The following is a 15532-nucleotide window of genomic DNA, read 5'->3' on the forward strand; positions in this document are numbered from 1 at the left end:
CTCCCAGGCAGCTCACCTCCATGGCGGGTTGAAGCCACGGGAATCATGCTGCGTCCTCTCACCCTGTGCCAGCCTCAGAGTTCTCACAGGCCCACCTAAGGCCTTTGTTGAGGTGGACCCCGGTCCTACTTCTCTCTCCACCCAATCCTGTCCCCTCTGCCTGCCTTCCACAGGTGCGAACCCCCGAAGCACTACCTAATACACTTCCTGCATACTAGTCTGTCTCAGACATCCCGAGGATCTGGATGGTGCCTGAATATGACGGGCACTCAAAAAACAGCATACATCTCCTAATCTAATATGCCATCACTAAACTAATATGATGAAACGTTAATATGCCACAATGATACCATTTCCCAATTTCTAGATGCTAAGTGTAAGAAAAAGGCATCTTAGAATTGATGAAATACAGTATTTATGAAATAAATTAATAGTTTTTTTTTTTATAGACAGGAATGCTGAGCACTCTATTTTTCAACAACGCTGAGCAGCAGGGAAGTCTTTGTAGCACTAAAAGATCAAATGAAACATGTCAGCTTCAAACTATTCAAAAATAATGAGGGGGCTCCACTGCACAGTGACGATCTCTTTCCACCCCATCAACCTCTTCACCCCATTAATTATCGAGTGTCAGACATTTATTGTTGCTTGAAAATCACAGGATTTTTATTTCTTAGGAACTAATTATTCTGCTCTTTTAAGTCATACAATTATCAGAAGCAGAAAACGTATGGAATTTCTAAATTCAGTCCCGTAATTCTTGAGTAGATTACCTGCAATGCTTAACAAATATTTTAGAATGTGAATGATGTTTATTCTTTGAAATTAACAAAATATTTTGCACATGCACTTGCAATATTGATTTAAGTATACTTTTTATTACTAACGATGTGAACGCGAGCAACATTTTATTACTGGCTATGTGAATGTGTGCTTCAGTTTCCTCATTTGAAAAATGGTAAACCTATCATGTAGATTTGTTGAAGATTAAATGAGGTGATATACTGGAAGGACTTAAGACACTGCCTGAAGTATAGTAAATACAACATAAGGGTTAACTCTTACTTTTTCAATAATGCACCATTGTGCCCATAAGGGAAGAAGGATGAGCCATTACACCGCCTGCTACCCCAAGAGAGAAAGATACACACACACACACACACGCACACACACAAATGCACACGCACACCCCAGAGAGAGAGAGAGAGAAGTGGATTGTGAGTCTGATGGGTTAGATTGTCAGTTTCTGGGACCACATTCCCTTCTTATGAGGTCAGGCCCAGACTTGAGGGCTGCCCTTCCCTGACTTCTACAATTTGCCCAGGCAGCAGAAGGGCCCAGCTGAGCAGAGCCTGCCTCCCTGGGCCAGGTGGGGCCCTCTGGGTTCCTCTCTCTTCCCTTCTGCACTCAGGCCCAGTTCCAGGACAGTTGGGCGGGGGTCAGTGCTCATGCTGCATTTCAGGCTGGGAAGGACCAGCCCAGGTTACCAGGGAGCTCTGTGCAGGTGTATTAGGAGCAAGGCAGATGGCAGGAGATGATCCCTGGTTTTCCACTGGTAGTACTCTCCTGGTCTTCCTTTGGAGCCTCTGGGAGGAGGTGAAGGGACTAAGACGGAAGGGCTTGCCTTGTATCTGCCCAACACGATCATGATCATGTCCAGTCCCTGCCACCAAGTCTGACAGCACCTACCAACTCGTTAGAGTCCTGGGGCGAGCTGCAGTCTGGGAAAGCGAAGGGCAGCACCTCATTGGGCGACACAGAGAATCGGCTGGTATAATCATCCTGACTGCTCCGCTTCAGGAAGAATTTGAAGAAATTCACCTCTATGGGTGAAAAAAAAACAGCACTTTTAGGGGGTACTAAAGGTATTTTCATGGGAAACCACCACATATATTTGCATATTTTCCATGTACCAATTAGTGGGTGTGTGCGTGTTTATATATATATATATATTTCCACTTTTAGTGTCCCATTGGTTCCTTACCTCAACCTCCTTTCCGGTTAAAAAATTTTATCTTTATTTCCAGAAAATTATAATTCACAATTAAAATATCTCTGATGAATTAAGGAAAGAAAATGATTAAAGAAGTAAATGAAGACATTTTCTATACATCCCCACACAATTCACAAGTAAATTTTATAATTTTTCAGGAAAAAGAGTTTCTTTATTAATAAACTTCAACACCAGAGATAAAAAATAATATAGGAGGAAAAAAGAGAATCATTAAAATGTTATACAATGTTTTGAAAAACAAAATACACATTTGGGTCTCAGTGGAGTGGCAGATGGGAGTGTGGTTGTGCCTAGGGAGGACGGGGAAGCCTGAGCCAGGCTCAGAGGCTCAGGCCGGGAAGGGAGGAAGAGTCTGGAAAGATCCGGGCCTGCTAGTGGGCTGGCATACAAACTGTGGATTGGGAATATATGTATTGGGAGAATATGGTGATATGGTGTTAGGGCTCCCAGAAGCTACTGAGAGTGGGCCTCCAACAGTCCCAGCCAAGCTGGGCATCAGAGGATTGGAATTTCTTTCTTTTTTTGTTTTTTTTAGAGACAGGGTCTTGCTCTATCACCTGGGCTTGAGTGCAGTGGTGCGATCACAGCTTACTATAACCTTGAGCTCCAGGGCTTAGCTTATCCTCCCACCTCAGCTTCCTGAGTAGCTGGGACTACAGGCATATGCCACCAGTCCTGGATAATTTTTAATTATGCAGGGGTCTCAGTATGTTGCCCAGGCTTGTCTTGAACTCCTGGGCTCAAGTGATCCTCCCACCTTGGACTCTAAAAGAGTTGGGATTATAGGTATGAGCTACAGTGGTCATGGTGGCCAGGATGGAAATTTCCTTAACTTAAGGAAATACAATACAAGATTAAAAGGCTTAATGTGCAAATGGTAGGTTGAGAAAATACCAAATTCAGCCAGTCAATCAGCAAGTATAAATGATGACTACCCTAGTCTCTGGTGACAAGAGGAAGCAGAGGGCACAAAACAGGAGGTCGAGCCACAGCCACACTTCACAGACATTACAACTTGGTTTGGGATTGGGTGACCTTGTTCATTACCAAGTGGGTAGGAATTTCAGCCAAACCTGGCATGGAGATCCACTTTATATCATGAGATAGGCTGAATAATGGCACTTAGAGGTATCCACATCCTATTCCCAGGGGCCTGTGAATGTGTTATCTTCCATGGTAAAAGGCACTCTGCAGATGGGGCTCTGTGATGGGGATTATTCTGCACTAGACAGGTAGGCCTTACGTAATCAGAGTCTCCATAGGAAGGAAACGGGGGAATCAGACTCACACAAGGAGATGCGAGGACAGAAGCAAGAGGTTAGGGTTATGCGGGGAAGGGGCCATGAGCCAAGGAATACAGGTGGACTCCAGGAGCTGGAAAAGGCAAGGACTTGCAAGCCCCCGGGCGGACTGCAGCCCTATCAACACCTTGGTTTTAGACTTCTGACCTCCAGAACTGTGAGATGATAAATTTGCCTTGTTTTAAGCCATTAAGTTTAAAAGGCTTAATGTGTAAGTGCTGGGTTGAGAAAATACCAGATTCAGCCAGTCAATCAGCAAGTATAAATGATGACTACCCTAGTCTCTGGTGACAAGAGGAAGCAGAGGGCACAAGCGATTTGTTACAGCAGGGATAGGAAACTAATATGTGTGACTGGTGAAAATTTTTTATTTGCATAGGGCTAACTTCATTCCAAGGAAAATTCGCACTCAGAGGCATGATCAGTCTTGGCATCTCTGTGCTTTGCAGCCATACTTCACCTTGTGCCATCGATTGTTTTGCTTGGCCGATCTTTCTCAGTACACTCTCTTTGTCCATTTCACGAACAGCACTCAGCATATTGAATAATCGTCCCTGAATCATGACCTGAAATTGGAGTGGATCATGATTTCAAATTATTAATCAACACATGCTCATTTTGGCATTCAACCTAATTCACTTTCCCCAATCACACTAAGAGCTGAGACTGCCACTGTAAGTCAGAGTTCACAGGGAGTGAGTGTGGCATGTTACTCTCCCTAGACTGCAGTTACAGAGACTTCAAAGTCCGGGCAATACTGAATTGCCTGAATACAAAAAAGACCAAGTTGTCATCTGGCCTTGTCTCACCCAATTTATGAGCCTTGATTTTCTCATATTTCCAGTGTGGAAAGAATGACTAGTTCTTTGTTGTTTCTTCTGGATATATCTGAATAGTAATGTTAGCACTGTGCTATTTTCAGAGTTGGAGGACAAATGGCACAGGTGATTCTGCAGTAATAGCACTGTGGGTTACGGGCAATGGTAACTGCATACCAATGAGCTTTGCCTTCAGAGCAGATGCTACTGCAGGTGAGTGGTACCTGAGCCCAGAGCTGTGGTTGAGGGGATTGTTCATTCTATAATTTACATCACTTTCCATTCTGTAAGCAGCTCTTTTTGTTGTTGTTGTTGTTGTTTTTTAAATATATACTGTAAGTTCTGGGATACATGTGCAGAACATGCAGGTTTGTTACATAAATATACACGGCCATGGTATTTTGCTACACCCATCAACCCGCCATCTATACTAGGTATTTCTCCTAATGATATCCTGCCCCTAGTCCCCCACCCTCCAACAGGTCCTGGTGTGTGATATTCCCCCTCCCTGTGTCCATGTGTTCTCATTGTTCAACTCCCACTTATGAGGGAGAACATGTGGTGTTCGGTTTTCTGTTCTTGTGATAGTTTGCTGAGAATGATGATTTCCAGCTTCATCCATGTCCCTGCAAAGGACATGAACTCATCCTTTTTTATGACTGCATAGTATTCCATGGTGTATATGTGCCACATTTTCTTTATCCAGTCTGTCACTGATGGACATTTGGGTTGGTTCCAAGTCATTGCTATTGTGAACAGTGCTGCAATAAACTTACATGTGCATGTGTCTTTATAGTAGAATGATTTATAATCCTTTGGGTATATACCCAGTAATGGGATTGCTGAGTCAAATGGTATTTCTGGTTCTAGATCCCTGAGGAATCGCCACACTGTCTTCCACAATGGTTGAACTAATTTACACTCCCACCAGCAGTGTAAAAGGATCCCTATTTCTCCACATCCTCTCCAGCATCTGTTGTTTCCTGACTTTTTAATGACCACCATTCTAACTGGTGTGAGAGGGTATCTCACTGTGGTTTTGATTTGCATTTCCCTAATGACCACTGATGATGAGCTGTTTTTCATGTTTGTTGGCCACATAAATGTCTTCTTTTGAGAAGTGTCCATTCATATACTTCACCCATTTTTTGATGGAGTTGTTTGTTTTGTTCTTATAAATTTGTTTGAGTTCCTTGTAGATTCTGGATATTAACCTTTTGTGAGATGGATAGATTGCAAAAATCTTCTCCCATTCTGTAGGTTGCCTGTTCACTCCGATGATAGTTTCTTTTGCTGTGCAGAAGCTCTTTAGTTTAATTAGATCCCATTTGTCAATTTTGTCTTTTGTTGCCATTGCTTTTGGTGTTTTAGTCATGAAGTCTTTGCCCATGCCTCGGTCCTGAATGGTACTGCCTGGGTTTTCCTCTAGGGTTTTTGTGGTTCTAGGTCTTATGTTTAGGTCTTTAATCCATCTTGAATTAATTTTTGTATAAGGTGTTAAGGAAGGGGTCCAGTTTCAGTTTTCTGCATATGGCTAGCCAGTTTTCCCAACACCATTTATTAAACAGAGAATCCTTTCCCCATTGCTTGTTTTTGTCAGGTTTGTCAAAGATCAGATGGTGGTAGATGTGTGGCATAATTTCCGAGGACTCTGTTCTGTTCCATTGGTTTATATATGTGTTTTGGTACCAGTACCACGCTATTTTGGTTACTGTAGCCTTGTAGTATAGTTTGAAGTCAGGTAGTGTGATGCCTCCAGCTTTGTTCCTTTTGCTTAGGATTGTCTTGGCTATACAGGCTCTTTTTTGGTTCCATATGAAATTTAAAGTAGTTTTTTTTTCTAATTCTGGGAAGAAAGTCAATGGTAGCTTGATGGAAATAACACTGAATCTATAAATTACTTTGGGCAGTATGGCCATTTTCACAATATTGACTTTTCCTATCCATGAGCATGGAATGTTTTTCCATTTGTTTGTGTCCTCTCTTATTTCCTTGAACAGCAGTTTGTAGTTCTCCTTGAAGAGGTCCTTCACATCCCTTGTAAGTCATATTCCTAGGTATTTTATTCTCTTTGTAGCAATTGTGAATGGGAGTTCACTCGTGATTTGGTTCTCTGTTTGTCTATTATTGGTGTATAGGAATGCTTGTGATTTTTGCACATTGATTTTGTATCCTGAGACTTTGCTGAAGTTGCTTATCAGCTTAAGGAGATTTGGGGCTGAGACAATGGGGTTTTCTAAATATAAAATCATGTCATCTGCAAAGAGACAATTTGACTTCCTCTCTTCCTATTTGAATACCCTTTACTTCTTTCTCTTGCATGATTTTCCTGGCCAGAACTTCCAATGCTATGTTGAATAGGAGTGGTGAGAGAGGGCATCCTTCTCTTGTGCCAGTTTTCAAAGAGAATGCTTCCAGGTTTTGCCCGTTCCATATGATATTGGCTGTGGGTTTGTGTTGGGAGCAAGTCCCCCAAAATCTGGCCATAAACTGGCCCCAAAACTGGCCATAAACAAAATCTCTGCAGCACTGTGACATGTTCATAATGGCCCTAATGCCCAAGCTTGAAGGTTGTGGGTTTACGGGAATGAGGGCAAGGAACACCTGGCTTGCCCAGAGTGGAAAACCGCTTAAAGCCATTCTTAAGCCACAAACAACAGCATGAGCGATTTATGCCTTAAGGGTATGTTCCTGCTGCAGTTAACTAGCCCAATCTATTCCTTTAATTTGGCCCATCCCTTCATTTCCCATAAGGGATACTTTTAGTTAATTTAATATCTATAGAGACAATGCTAATGACTGGTTTGCTGTTAATAAATATGTGGGTAAATCTCTGTTCGGGGCTCTCAGCTCTGAAGGCTGTGAGACCACTGATTTCCCACTTCACACCTCTATATTTCTGTGTATGTGTCTTTAATTCCTCTAGTGCTGCTGGGTTAGAGTCTCCCTGACTGAGCTGGTCTTGGCAGGTTTGTCATAAATAGCTCTTATTATTTTGAGATATGTTCCATCAATACCTAGTTTATTGAGAGTTTTTAGCATGAAGGGGTGTTGAATTTTATCAAAGGCCTTTTCTGCATCTATTAAGATAATCATGTGGTTTTTGTCATTGGTTCTGTTTATGTGATGGATTATGTTTATTGACTTGAGTATGTTGAACCAGCCTTGCATCCCAGGGATGAAGCTGACTTGATCGTGATGGATAACCTTTTTGATGTGCTCCTTGATTCGGCTTGCCAGTATTTTATTGAGAATTTTTGAATCAATATTCATTAGGGATATTGGCCTGAAATTTTCTTTTTTTGTTGTGTCTCTGTCAGGTTTTGGGTATCAGGATGATGCTGTCCTTATAAAATGAGTTAGGGAGGATTCCTTCTTTTTCTGTGATTTGGAATAGCTTCAGAAGGAATGGTACCAGCTCCTCTGTGTAACTCTGGTAAAGTGTGACTGTGAATCTGTCTGGTCCTGGGCTTTTTTTGGTTGGTAGGCTATTACTGTCTTGATTTCAGAACTTGTTATTGGTCTATTCAGGGATTCGGCTTCCTCCAGGTTTAGTCTTGGGAGGGTGTATGTGTCCAGGAATTTATCCATTTCTTCTAGATTTTCTAGTTTATTTGAATAGGGTTGTTTATAGTATTTTCCGGTGGTAGTTTGTATTTCTGTGGGATCAGTGGTAATATCCCCTTTATCATTTTTTATTGTGTCTATTTGATTCTTCTCTCTTTTCTTCTTTATTACTTTGGCTAGCAGTCTATCTATTTTGTTAACCTTTTCAAAACACCAGTTTCTGGATTCATTGATTTTTTGAAGGGTTTTTTGTGTCTCTATCTCCTTCAGTTCTGCTCTAATCTTAGTTGTTTGTTTGTCTTCTGCTAGCTTCTCTAGTTCTTCTAATTGTGATGTTAGGGTGTCGATTTCAGTTTTTTCCTGCTTTCTCCTGTGGGCATTTAGTGCTATAAATTTCCCTCTAAACACCACTTCAGTTGTGTCCCAGAGATTTTGGTATGTTGTGTCTTTGTTCTCTTTGGTTTCAAATAACTTATTTATTTCTGCCTTAATTTCGTTATTTACCTAGTAGTCATTCAGGAGTAGGTTGTTCAGTTTCCATGTAGTTGTGCAGTTTTCAGTGAGTTTCTTAATCCTGAGTTCTAATTTGATTGCACTGTGGTCTGAGAGACTATCATGATTTCCACTCTTTTGCATTTGCTGAGGAGTGTTTTATTCCCAATTATGTGGCCAATTTTAGAATAAGTGCGATGTAGTGCTGAGAAGAACGTGTATTCTGTTGATTTGGGGTGGAGAGTTCTGTAGATGTTTATTAGGTCCACATGGTCCAGAGCTGAGGTCAAGTCCTGAATATCCTTGCTAATTTTCTGTCCCGTTGATCTTTCTAATATTGAAAGTGGGGCGTTAAAGTCTCCCACTATTATTGTGTGGGAGTCTGAGTCACTTTGTAGGTCTCTGAGAATATGAATCTGGGTGCTCCTGTATTGAGTGCATATATATTTAAGACAGTTAACTCTTCTTGTTGTGTTGATCGCTTTACCATGCCCTTCTTTGTCTTTTTTGATCTTTGTTGGTTTAAAGTCTGTTTTATCAGAGCCTAGGATTGCAACCCTTGCCTTTTTTTTTTTTTTTTTTTTTTATGACAGAGTTTCACTCTTCTTGCCCAGGCTGGAGTGCAATGGCATGATCTCGGCTCACCACAATCTCTGCCTCCCGGGTTCAAGCAATTTTCTTGCCTCAGCCTCCTGAGTAGCTGGGATTACAGGCATGCACAAGCACACCCAGCTAATTTTTGAATTTTTAAGAGATGGGGTTTCTTCATGCTGGTCAGGCTGGTCTCGAACTCCCGACCTCAGGTAATCCACCTGCCTTGACCTCCCAATGTGCTGGGATTACAGGCATGAGCCACCGTGCCACCATGCCCAGCCAACCCCTGCTTTTTTTTTTTTTTTTAACTTTCTATTTGCTTCGTAAATATTCCTCCATCCCTTTATTTTGAGCCTATGTGTGTCATTGCATGTGAGATGGGTCTCCTGAATACAGCACACTGATGGATCTTGACTCTCTATCCAATTTGCCAGTCTCTATCTTTTGATTGGGGCACTTAGCCCATTTAGATTTAAGGTTAATATTGTTATGTGTGAATTGGATCTTGTCATTATGATGCTAGCTGGTTGTTTTGCCCATTAATTGATGCAGTTTCTTCATAGTGTTGATGGTCTTTACAATTTGGTATGTTTTTGCAGTGGCTGTTACCAGTTTTTCCTTTCCAAATTTAGTGCTTCCTTCAGGAGCTCTTGTAAGGCTGGCCTGGTGGTGACAAAATCTCTCAGCATTTGCTTGTCTGTAAAGGATTTTATTTCTCCTTCACTTATGAAGCTTAGTTTGGCTGGATATGAAATTGTGGGTTAAAAATGCTTTTCTTTTAGAATGTTGAATATTGGCCCCCACTCTCTTCTGTCTTGTGGGGTTTCTGCCGAGAGATCCACTGTTAGTCTGATGGGTTTCCCTTTGTGGGTAACCTGACCTTTCTCTCTGGCTGCCCTTAACATTTTTTCCTTCATTTCAACTTTGGTGAATCTGATGATTATGTGTCTTGGGGTTGCTTTTCTCGAGGAGTATCTTTGTGGTGTTCTCTGTATTTCCTGAATTTGAATATTGGCCTGTCTTGCTAGGTGGGGAAAGTCTCCTGGATAATATCCTGAAAAGTGTTTTCCAACTTGGTTCCATTCTCCCTGTCACTTTCAGGTACACCAATCAGACATAGGTTTACTCTTTTCATGTAGTCCCACATTTCTTGGGGGCTTTGTTCATTCCTTTTCATTCTTTTTTCTGTAATCTTGTCTTCACGTGTTATTTTATTAAGTTGATCTTCAATCTCTGATATCCTTTCTTCTGTTTGATTGATTCAGCTCTTGATGCTTGTGTATGCTTCACGAAGTTCTCGTGCCATGTTTTTCAGCTCTATTAGGTTATTTATGTTCTTTTCTAAACTGGTTATTCTAATTAGCAATTCCTCTAACCTTTTTTCAAGGTTCTTAAGCTTTCTTTCATTGGGTTGGTACATGCTCCTTTAGCTTGGAGGAGTTTGTTATTACCCACCTTCTAGGCCTAATTCTGTCAATTTGTCAAACTCATTCTCCACCCTGTTTTGTTCCCTTGCTGTCGAGGAGTTGTGATCCTTTGGAGAAGAGGCATTCTGGTTTTTGGAATTTTCAGCCTTGTTGCGCTGGTTTTTCCTCATTTTCGTGGATTTATCTATCTTTGGTCTTGGATGCTGGTGACCTTTGGATGGGGTTATTGTTTGGACATCCTTTTGGTTGATGTTGACGCTATTCCTTTCTGTTCGTTAGTTTTCCTTCTAACAGTCAGGCCCCTCTGCTGCAGGTCTGCTGGAGTTTGCTGCAGGTCCACTCCAGACCCTGTTTGCCTGGGTATCACCAGCAGAGGCTGCAGAACAGCAAAGATTGCTGCCTGTTCCTTCCTCTGGAAGCTTCATCCCACAGGGGCACCCGCCAGATGCCAGCTGGAGCTCTCCCGTATGAGGTGTCTGTCAACCCCTGCTGGGAGGTGTCTCCCAGTCAGGAGGCACAGGGGTCAGGGATCCACTTGAGGAGGCAGTCTGTCCCTTAGTAGAGCTTGAGCACTGTGCTGGGAGATTTGCTGCTCTCTTCAGAGTCAGCAGGCAGGAATGTTTAAGTCCGCTGAAGCTGCGCCAAAGCCACCCCTTTCCCCAGGTGCTCTGTCCCAGGGAAATGGGAGTTTTATCTATAAGCCCCTGACTGGGGCTGCTGCCTTTCTTTCAAAGATGCCCTGCCCAGAGAGGAGGAATCTAGAGAGGCAGTCTGGCTACTGTGGTTTTGCCGAGCTACAGTGGGCTCTGCCCATTTTGAACTTCCTGGCACCTTTGTTTACACTGTGAGGGGAAAACCGCCTACTCAAGCCTCAGTAATGGCAGAGGCCCCTCCCCCCACCAAACTCGAGAATCCCAGGTCGACTTCAGACTGCTGTGCTGGCAGCGAGAATTTCAAGCCAGTGGATTAGCTTGCTGGGCTCCATGGGGGTGGGATTCACTGAGCTAGACCACTTGGCTCCCTGGCTTCAGCCCCGTTTCCAGTGGAGTGAATGGTTCTGTCTCACTGGCGTTCTAGGCGCCACTGGGGTATGAAAAAAAACTCCTGCAGCTGGATTAGTGTCTGCCCAAACGGCACCCAGTTTTGTGCTTGAAACCCAGGGCTCTGGTGGTATAGGCACCCGAGAGAATCTCCTGGTCTGTGCGTTGCGAAGACCATGGGAAAAGTGCAGTATCTGGACTGGAGTGCACCGTTCCTCATGGCACAGTCCCTCACGGCTTCCCTTGGCTAGAGGAAGGGGTTCCCCAACCCCTTGCATTTCCTGGGTGAGGTGATGCCCCACCCTGCTTTGGCTTGCCCTCCATGGGCTGCACCTACTGTCTAAACAGTCCCAATGAGATGGGCCGGGTACCTCAGTTGGAAATGCAGAAATCACCTGTCTTCTGCATTGGTCTCACTGGGAACTGCAGATAGGAGCTGTTCCTATTTGGCCATATTGCCAGCCCAAATGGTTCTTTTATTTAACAAATATTATAAAGTGGATACTCAGTGCCCTGTCCTGTGCAAGGCACTGGAGATACAGTGAGGAGCCAATAAATGTACTACCCACAAGGAGCTGATATTCCAAGTGTATGTAGGAGGCAAAGTGGGATGACAATAAATACTAAGAGAAAAAAACAAGATAAATACCCTGGAGAAAATAAGAAGGTAATGTCTGAAGCCACGACTAGAGGGGCTGGAGGGGGGATGCCTGCCCACTTATGCAAGGATAATGAGGGAAGGCCTCTGCAGAGGTGAGATTTGATGCAAGGCTTGAATGGTGAGAGGACAACAATGGAAAGATGTTGGCAAGAGAGTTCTGAGCAGAGGAGACAGCCGGTGTAGAGGTCCTGATGCCGGAACAAAGGAGACATGTGTAAAAGACAGAGAAATCCAGTGTGACCTGGTAGCCTTGATAAAAATTGTGTATTTTATTTCAACTGTTACAGAACATCTTTGGAGGGTTTCAGCAGGGGAGAGACACTGTCATCTCTTAGCTTTGCAAACACAACTCTGGCTGCCATGTGGCACTGGACGTAGGGGAACCTGTGGCCACGGTCTAGGCGAGAGATGCTGGGAGCCTGGTCTGTGGCTGTAGTTGAGGAAATGAGGCAAGGCGTCAGGCTGCGGACACATTGGCACACAGAACTGACAGGGCTTGCGGTGGCATTTGAGGAACAGGCTGAGCCATCACTCAGAACAAAGCCCATCATTGCTGATACCCTTTTTCAGGCTGGAGAGCTTGATGCGGAAGGACCAAGGTGGTCCCATTAGCAACACGCCAGCCTGGCCAGTCTCTTGCTGTTGTTTTCCTATTGTTAATGGCTGTGCTTTCTTCCCCGGGAGCACAGCTTTGTGCTGCCTCTTCTTACCAGTGTGTTCCCTGCCCTGAGCATGTTGTGGCGGCCTCTGCTTGCACATATGCAGAGACCACCCACGGAAAGTCTCACCAGGGACACAGGCTCTTGGGCCTTGGAGGCTAGTAAATAGGTGAGGGTCATGGGGCCTTGGAGGCTTGTGAGTAGGTCCCCAAGGCAGTGAGCTCTGCCTCCCTCTACCTAGACTGTCACCAGTCCAAGCTGAGAAGACTGCCTGAAAGACAAGCTGTAACAAACATTTGAAGTCCCTTATACACATTCATTCATTTGATCCTCACAACAACCCTTTGAGACAGGTCTCATTATTCTCCTCAGTGTTCAGGTGAGGAAACTAAGGCACAGTGGTTATGTAACTTGTCCAGGATCAGAAGGTGCAAGGAAGCAGCACCAGGAGTTAGTGCAGGCAGTCTGCTCCATAGCCTGGGCTTTATCCACTGCTCTGTCTGGCTTCAAGTGTGGCCCTGCCCACCAGGGAAGCCACACACAAGTGACAGAGATGAGAGATTTACAGCAGCACAAGAAGCACACAGCACTGAGGAGACCCCTAAATATTAAAGTGGACAAGGACAGCCTCTTGTAGGAAAAGTGGACTCAGCCTGGCCCAAAGGACAGGTGCAGTCCCGTGGAGCAGAGCTGGGGAGGCACTACAGTCAGAACTGAGAGCAGATTCACAGGGTGGTAGCAGGGAATGAGTACCGTGTGTGGCAGACCAGACTGGGACAATGAGAGGACAGCGGCTGCTAGAGGGGTGTGGCTGTGGGCAGGCCAGGGTCACATGATACTCTTTACTAGCATGTGAGGCTCAGAAGTCTTCGTTTTATCCTGACAACAGGAAGCCACTGGAGGACCAGCATGAAGGTTAGGAAGCCACAGAAGGGAGATGAAACCTCTGAAAGGCACATATTAAGCCTGGATGCTAGAGGCACGATCCCTCAGACATTCTCTATTGTTCTCCCTAGAAGTAACTAATCAATATCCCATTGTTACTCATAATAGCCAAAAGGTGAAAACAACTGAAACTTTCATCAACTGATGAATGGATAAAGAAAATGTGGTCTATTCATACAATGGAATATTATTCAGCCATAGAAAGAATGAAGTATTGATACATGCTAAAACATGTACAAGCCTAGGAAATAAGTTATATGAAAGAAGCAGTTACCAAAAGCCATGTATTGAATGTTTAAAGTTATGGATACGGTAATTATCTTGATTTGATCCTTATACAATGTATACATGCATTGAAACATTACACTGTGTCCTAGCCGGGCGCGGTGGCTCACGCCTGTAATCCCAGCGCTTTGGGAGGCCGAGGCGGGCGGATCACAAGGTCAGGAGATCGAGACCACGGTGAAACCCCGTCTCTACTAAAAATACAAAAAAAAAAAATTAGCCGGGCGCGGTTGTGGGCGCCTGTAGTCCCAGCTACTCGGGAGGCTGAGGCAGGAGAATGGCGTGAAGCCGGGAGGCGGAGCTTGCAGTGAGCCGAGATCGCGCCACTGCACTCCAGCCTGGGCGACAGAGCGAGACTCCGTCTCAAAAAAAAAAAAAAAAAAAAGAAACATTACACTGTGTCCCATATATATGTACAACTATTAGTGTCAATTATAAATTTGTAAGGTGATTTTTTAAAAAGGCTGCATATTGTATGATTCCATTTATACGAAATGTCCAGAAAAGGCAAATCCGTAGAGACAGAAAGTAGATTACTGGTTGCCAGGGGCTGTGGGGAGCAGGGAGTGAAGAGTGACTGAAAATGGGCACAAAGTTTCCTTTTGAGGTGATAAAAATGTTCTAAAATTAGATAGGGGTGATGGCTGCCCAGCTCTATAAATATACTAAAAATGACTAACTTATACATTTTACAAGGGTGAATTTTACGGTATGTAAATTATATCTCAATAAAGATGTTATCAAACCACGATTGCTTGATTTCCTTATGCTGATGAAGAAACAAATCAACATTTCCAGCTGATGCTGAGACTTACCTTGCGTGCTACTTGTTGAAACCGTTTTTGTGCCCTGGACCTGCTGAGCCAAGTGTTATTAATGAGTGGATCAAAAGTAGGATGAAATTCCTTGATTTTCTGTGAATATAAAATACAGGCACATCTTACATTTAACTTTTAACTCCTGTCATAAACATTTAATAGAAACATTTTAGAGTTTGATCCCAAATCAAGTTGTTATTTGTTGTATTGCTTAGTGAGCATTTATTTATTAAGCACTTTCAGTGTACACACCATTATAAGGAATACTTCTTGAGTTGGGGGCCAAAAGTGGAAGACAAGATTAGCGTTTTAAGAAACTTACAGTCTAGTTAGGAACGCTCAAGCAAACACACGTGACTTTGAGGAAGAATAAAGTCACCAGTCCCATGTGGTGGTGCTGACAGTGCATCCAGAATTGAAAGGTGTGGGCTGTGAGATCCCCTGGCTGGGAAGAAGGACTACTTCACCCAGCCCTGCATGTCCAGCGCTGACACATGTATTGTCCCACATATGCCTGCATGTCCTGGCACCAGTGTGTCTAAGTTAGTAAATGAATAAGGAGGAAAGAGTGCCTGAGGGTATAGTGAGGCTGGCCAGAGCCTGAGGCACTGTAGATTCTTGAATAAGGAAATGATATAAAAAGAGACGTCAGAAGGGAATCAGTCTTACTTTGGCATATGCCATGAGCTGCAGAGGAGAGGGAAGATGATCAGTTATACAGACATAAAAGTGAATTGGATTAGTCATGGGGGACACCCAAAGGTTGGACCTCTGGTAGGGCCCATGGAAGAGCTACTGGCAAGACTTTGTGGCCAGAATAAATCTAGTGACGAGGAGGATAGGGAGAAATGAGGTAAAAATAATTCAGATATGGCAAAACCAGCAAAGAAAAGTGAGAATGATGGAGGTGG

At 43.6% G+C, this 15532-nt stretch overlaps 1 protein-coding gene across 23 annotated transcripts in view; it reads right to left on the reverse strand.

Annotated features, from left to right (window-relative positions):
- The window catches only part of CFAP221 (cilia and flagella associated protein 221), a 114038-nt gene that overhangs the window by 30095 nt on the left and 68411 nt on the right, over positions 1–15532 (reverse strand). For 16 of the 23 annotated variants that reach the window (XR_012421056.1, XM_074008863.1, XM_074008864.1 and 13 more), the window contains 3 exons: positions 14619–14717; positions 3776–3881; positions 1690–1823 (listed from right to left, as the gene is read on the reverse strand). Coding sequence is in view for 22 of the 23 variants with exons in the window: in XM_074008863.1 (XP_073864964.1) it covers positions 1690–1823; positions 3776–3881; positions 14619–14717 (339 nt within the window). In the remaining variant the exon portion in view is untranslated. Of the gene's footprint in view, positions 1–1689; positions 1824–2135; positions 3882–12159; positions 12345–14618; positions 14718–15532 lie in introns of those variants that run through there. The other 7 variants (XM_074008869.1, XM_074008866.1, XM_074008872.1 and 4 more) reach the window with 2 other exon arrangements.

This window comes from Macaca fascicularis, chromosome 12 (assembly GCF_037993035.2).
Source record: "Macaca fascicularis isolate 582-1 chromosome 12, T2T-MFA8v1.1".
In the NCBI taxonomy this organism is placed as follows: Eukaryota; Metazoa; Chordata; class Mammalia; order Primates; family Cercopithecidae; genus Macaca; species Macaca fascicularis.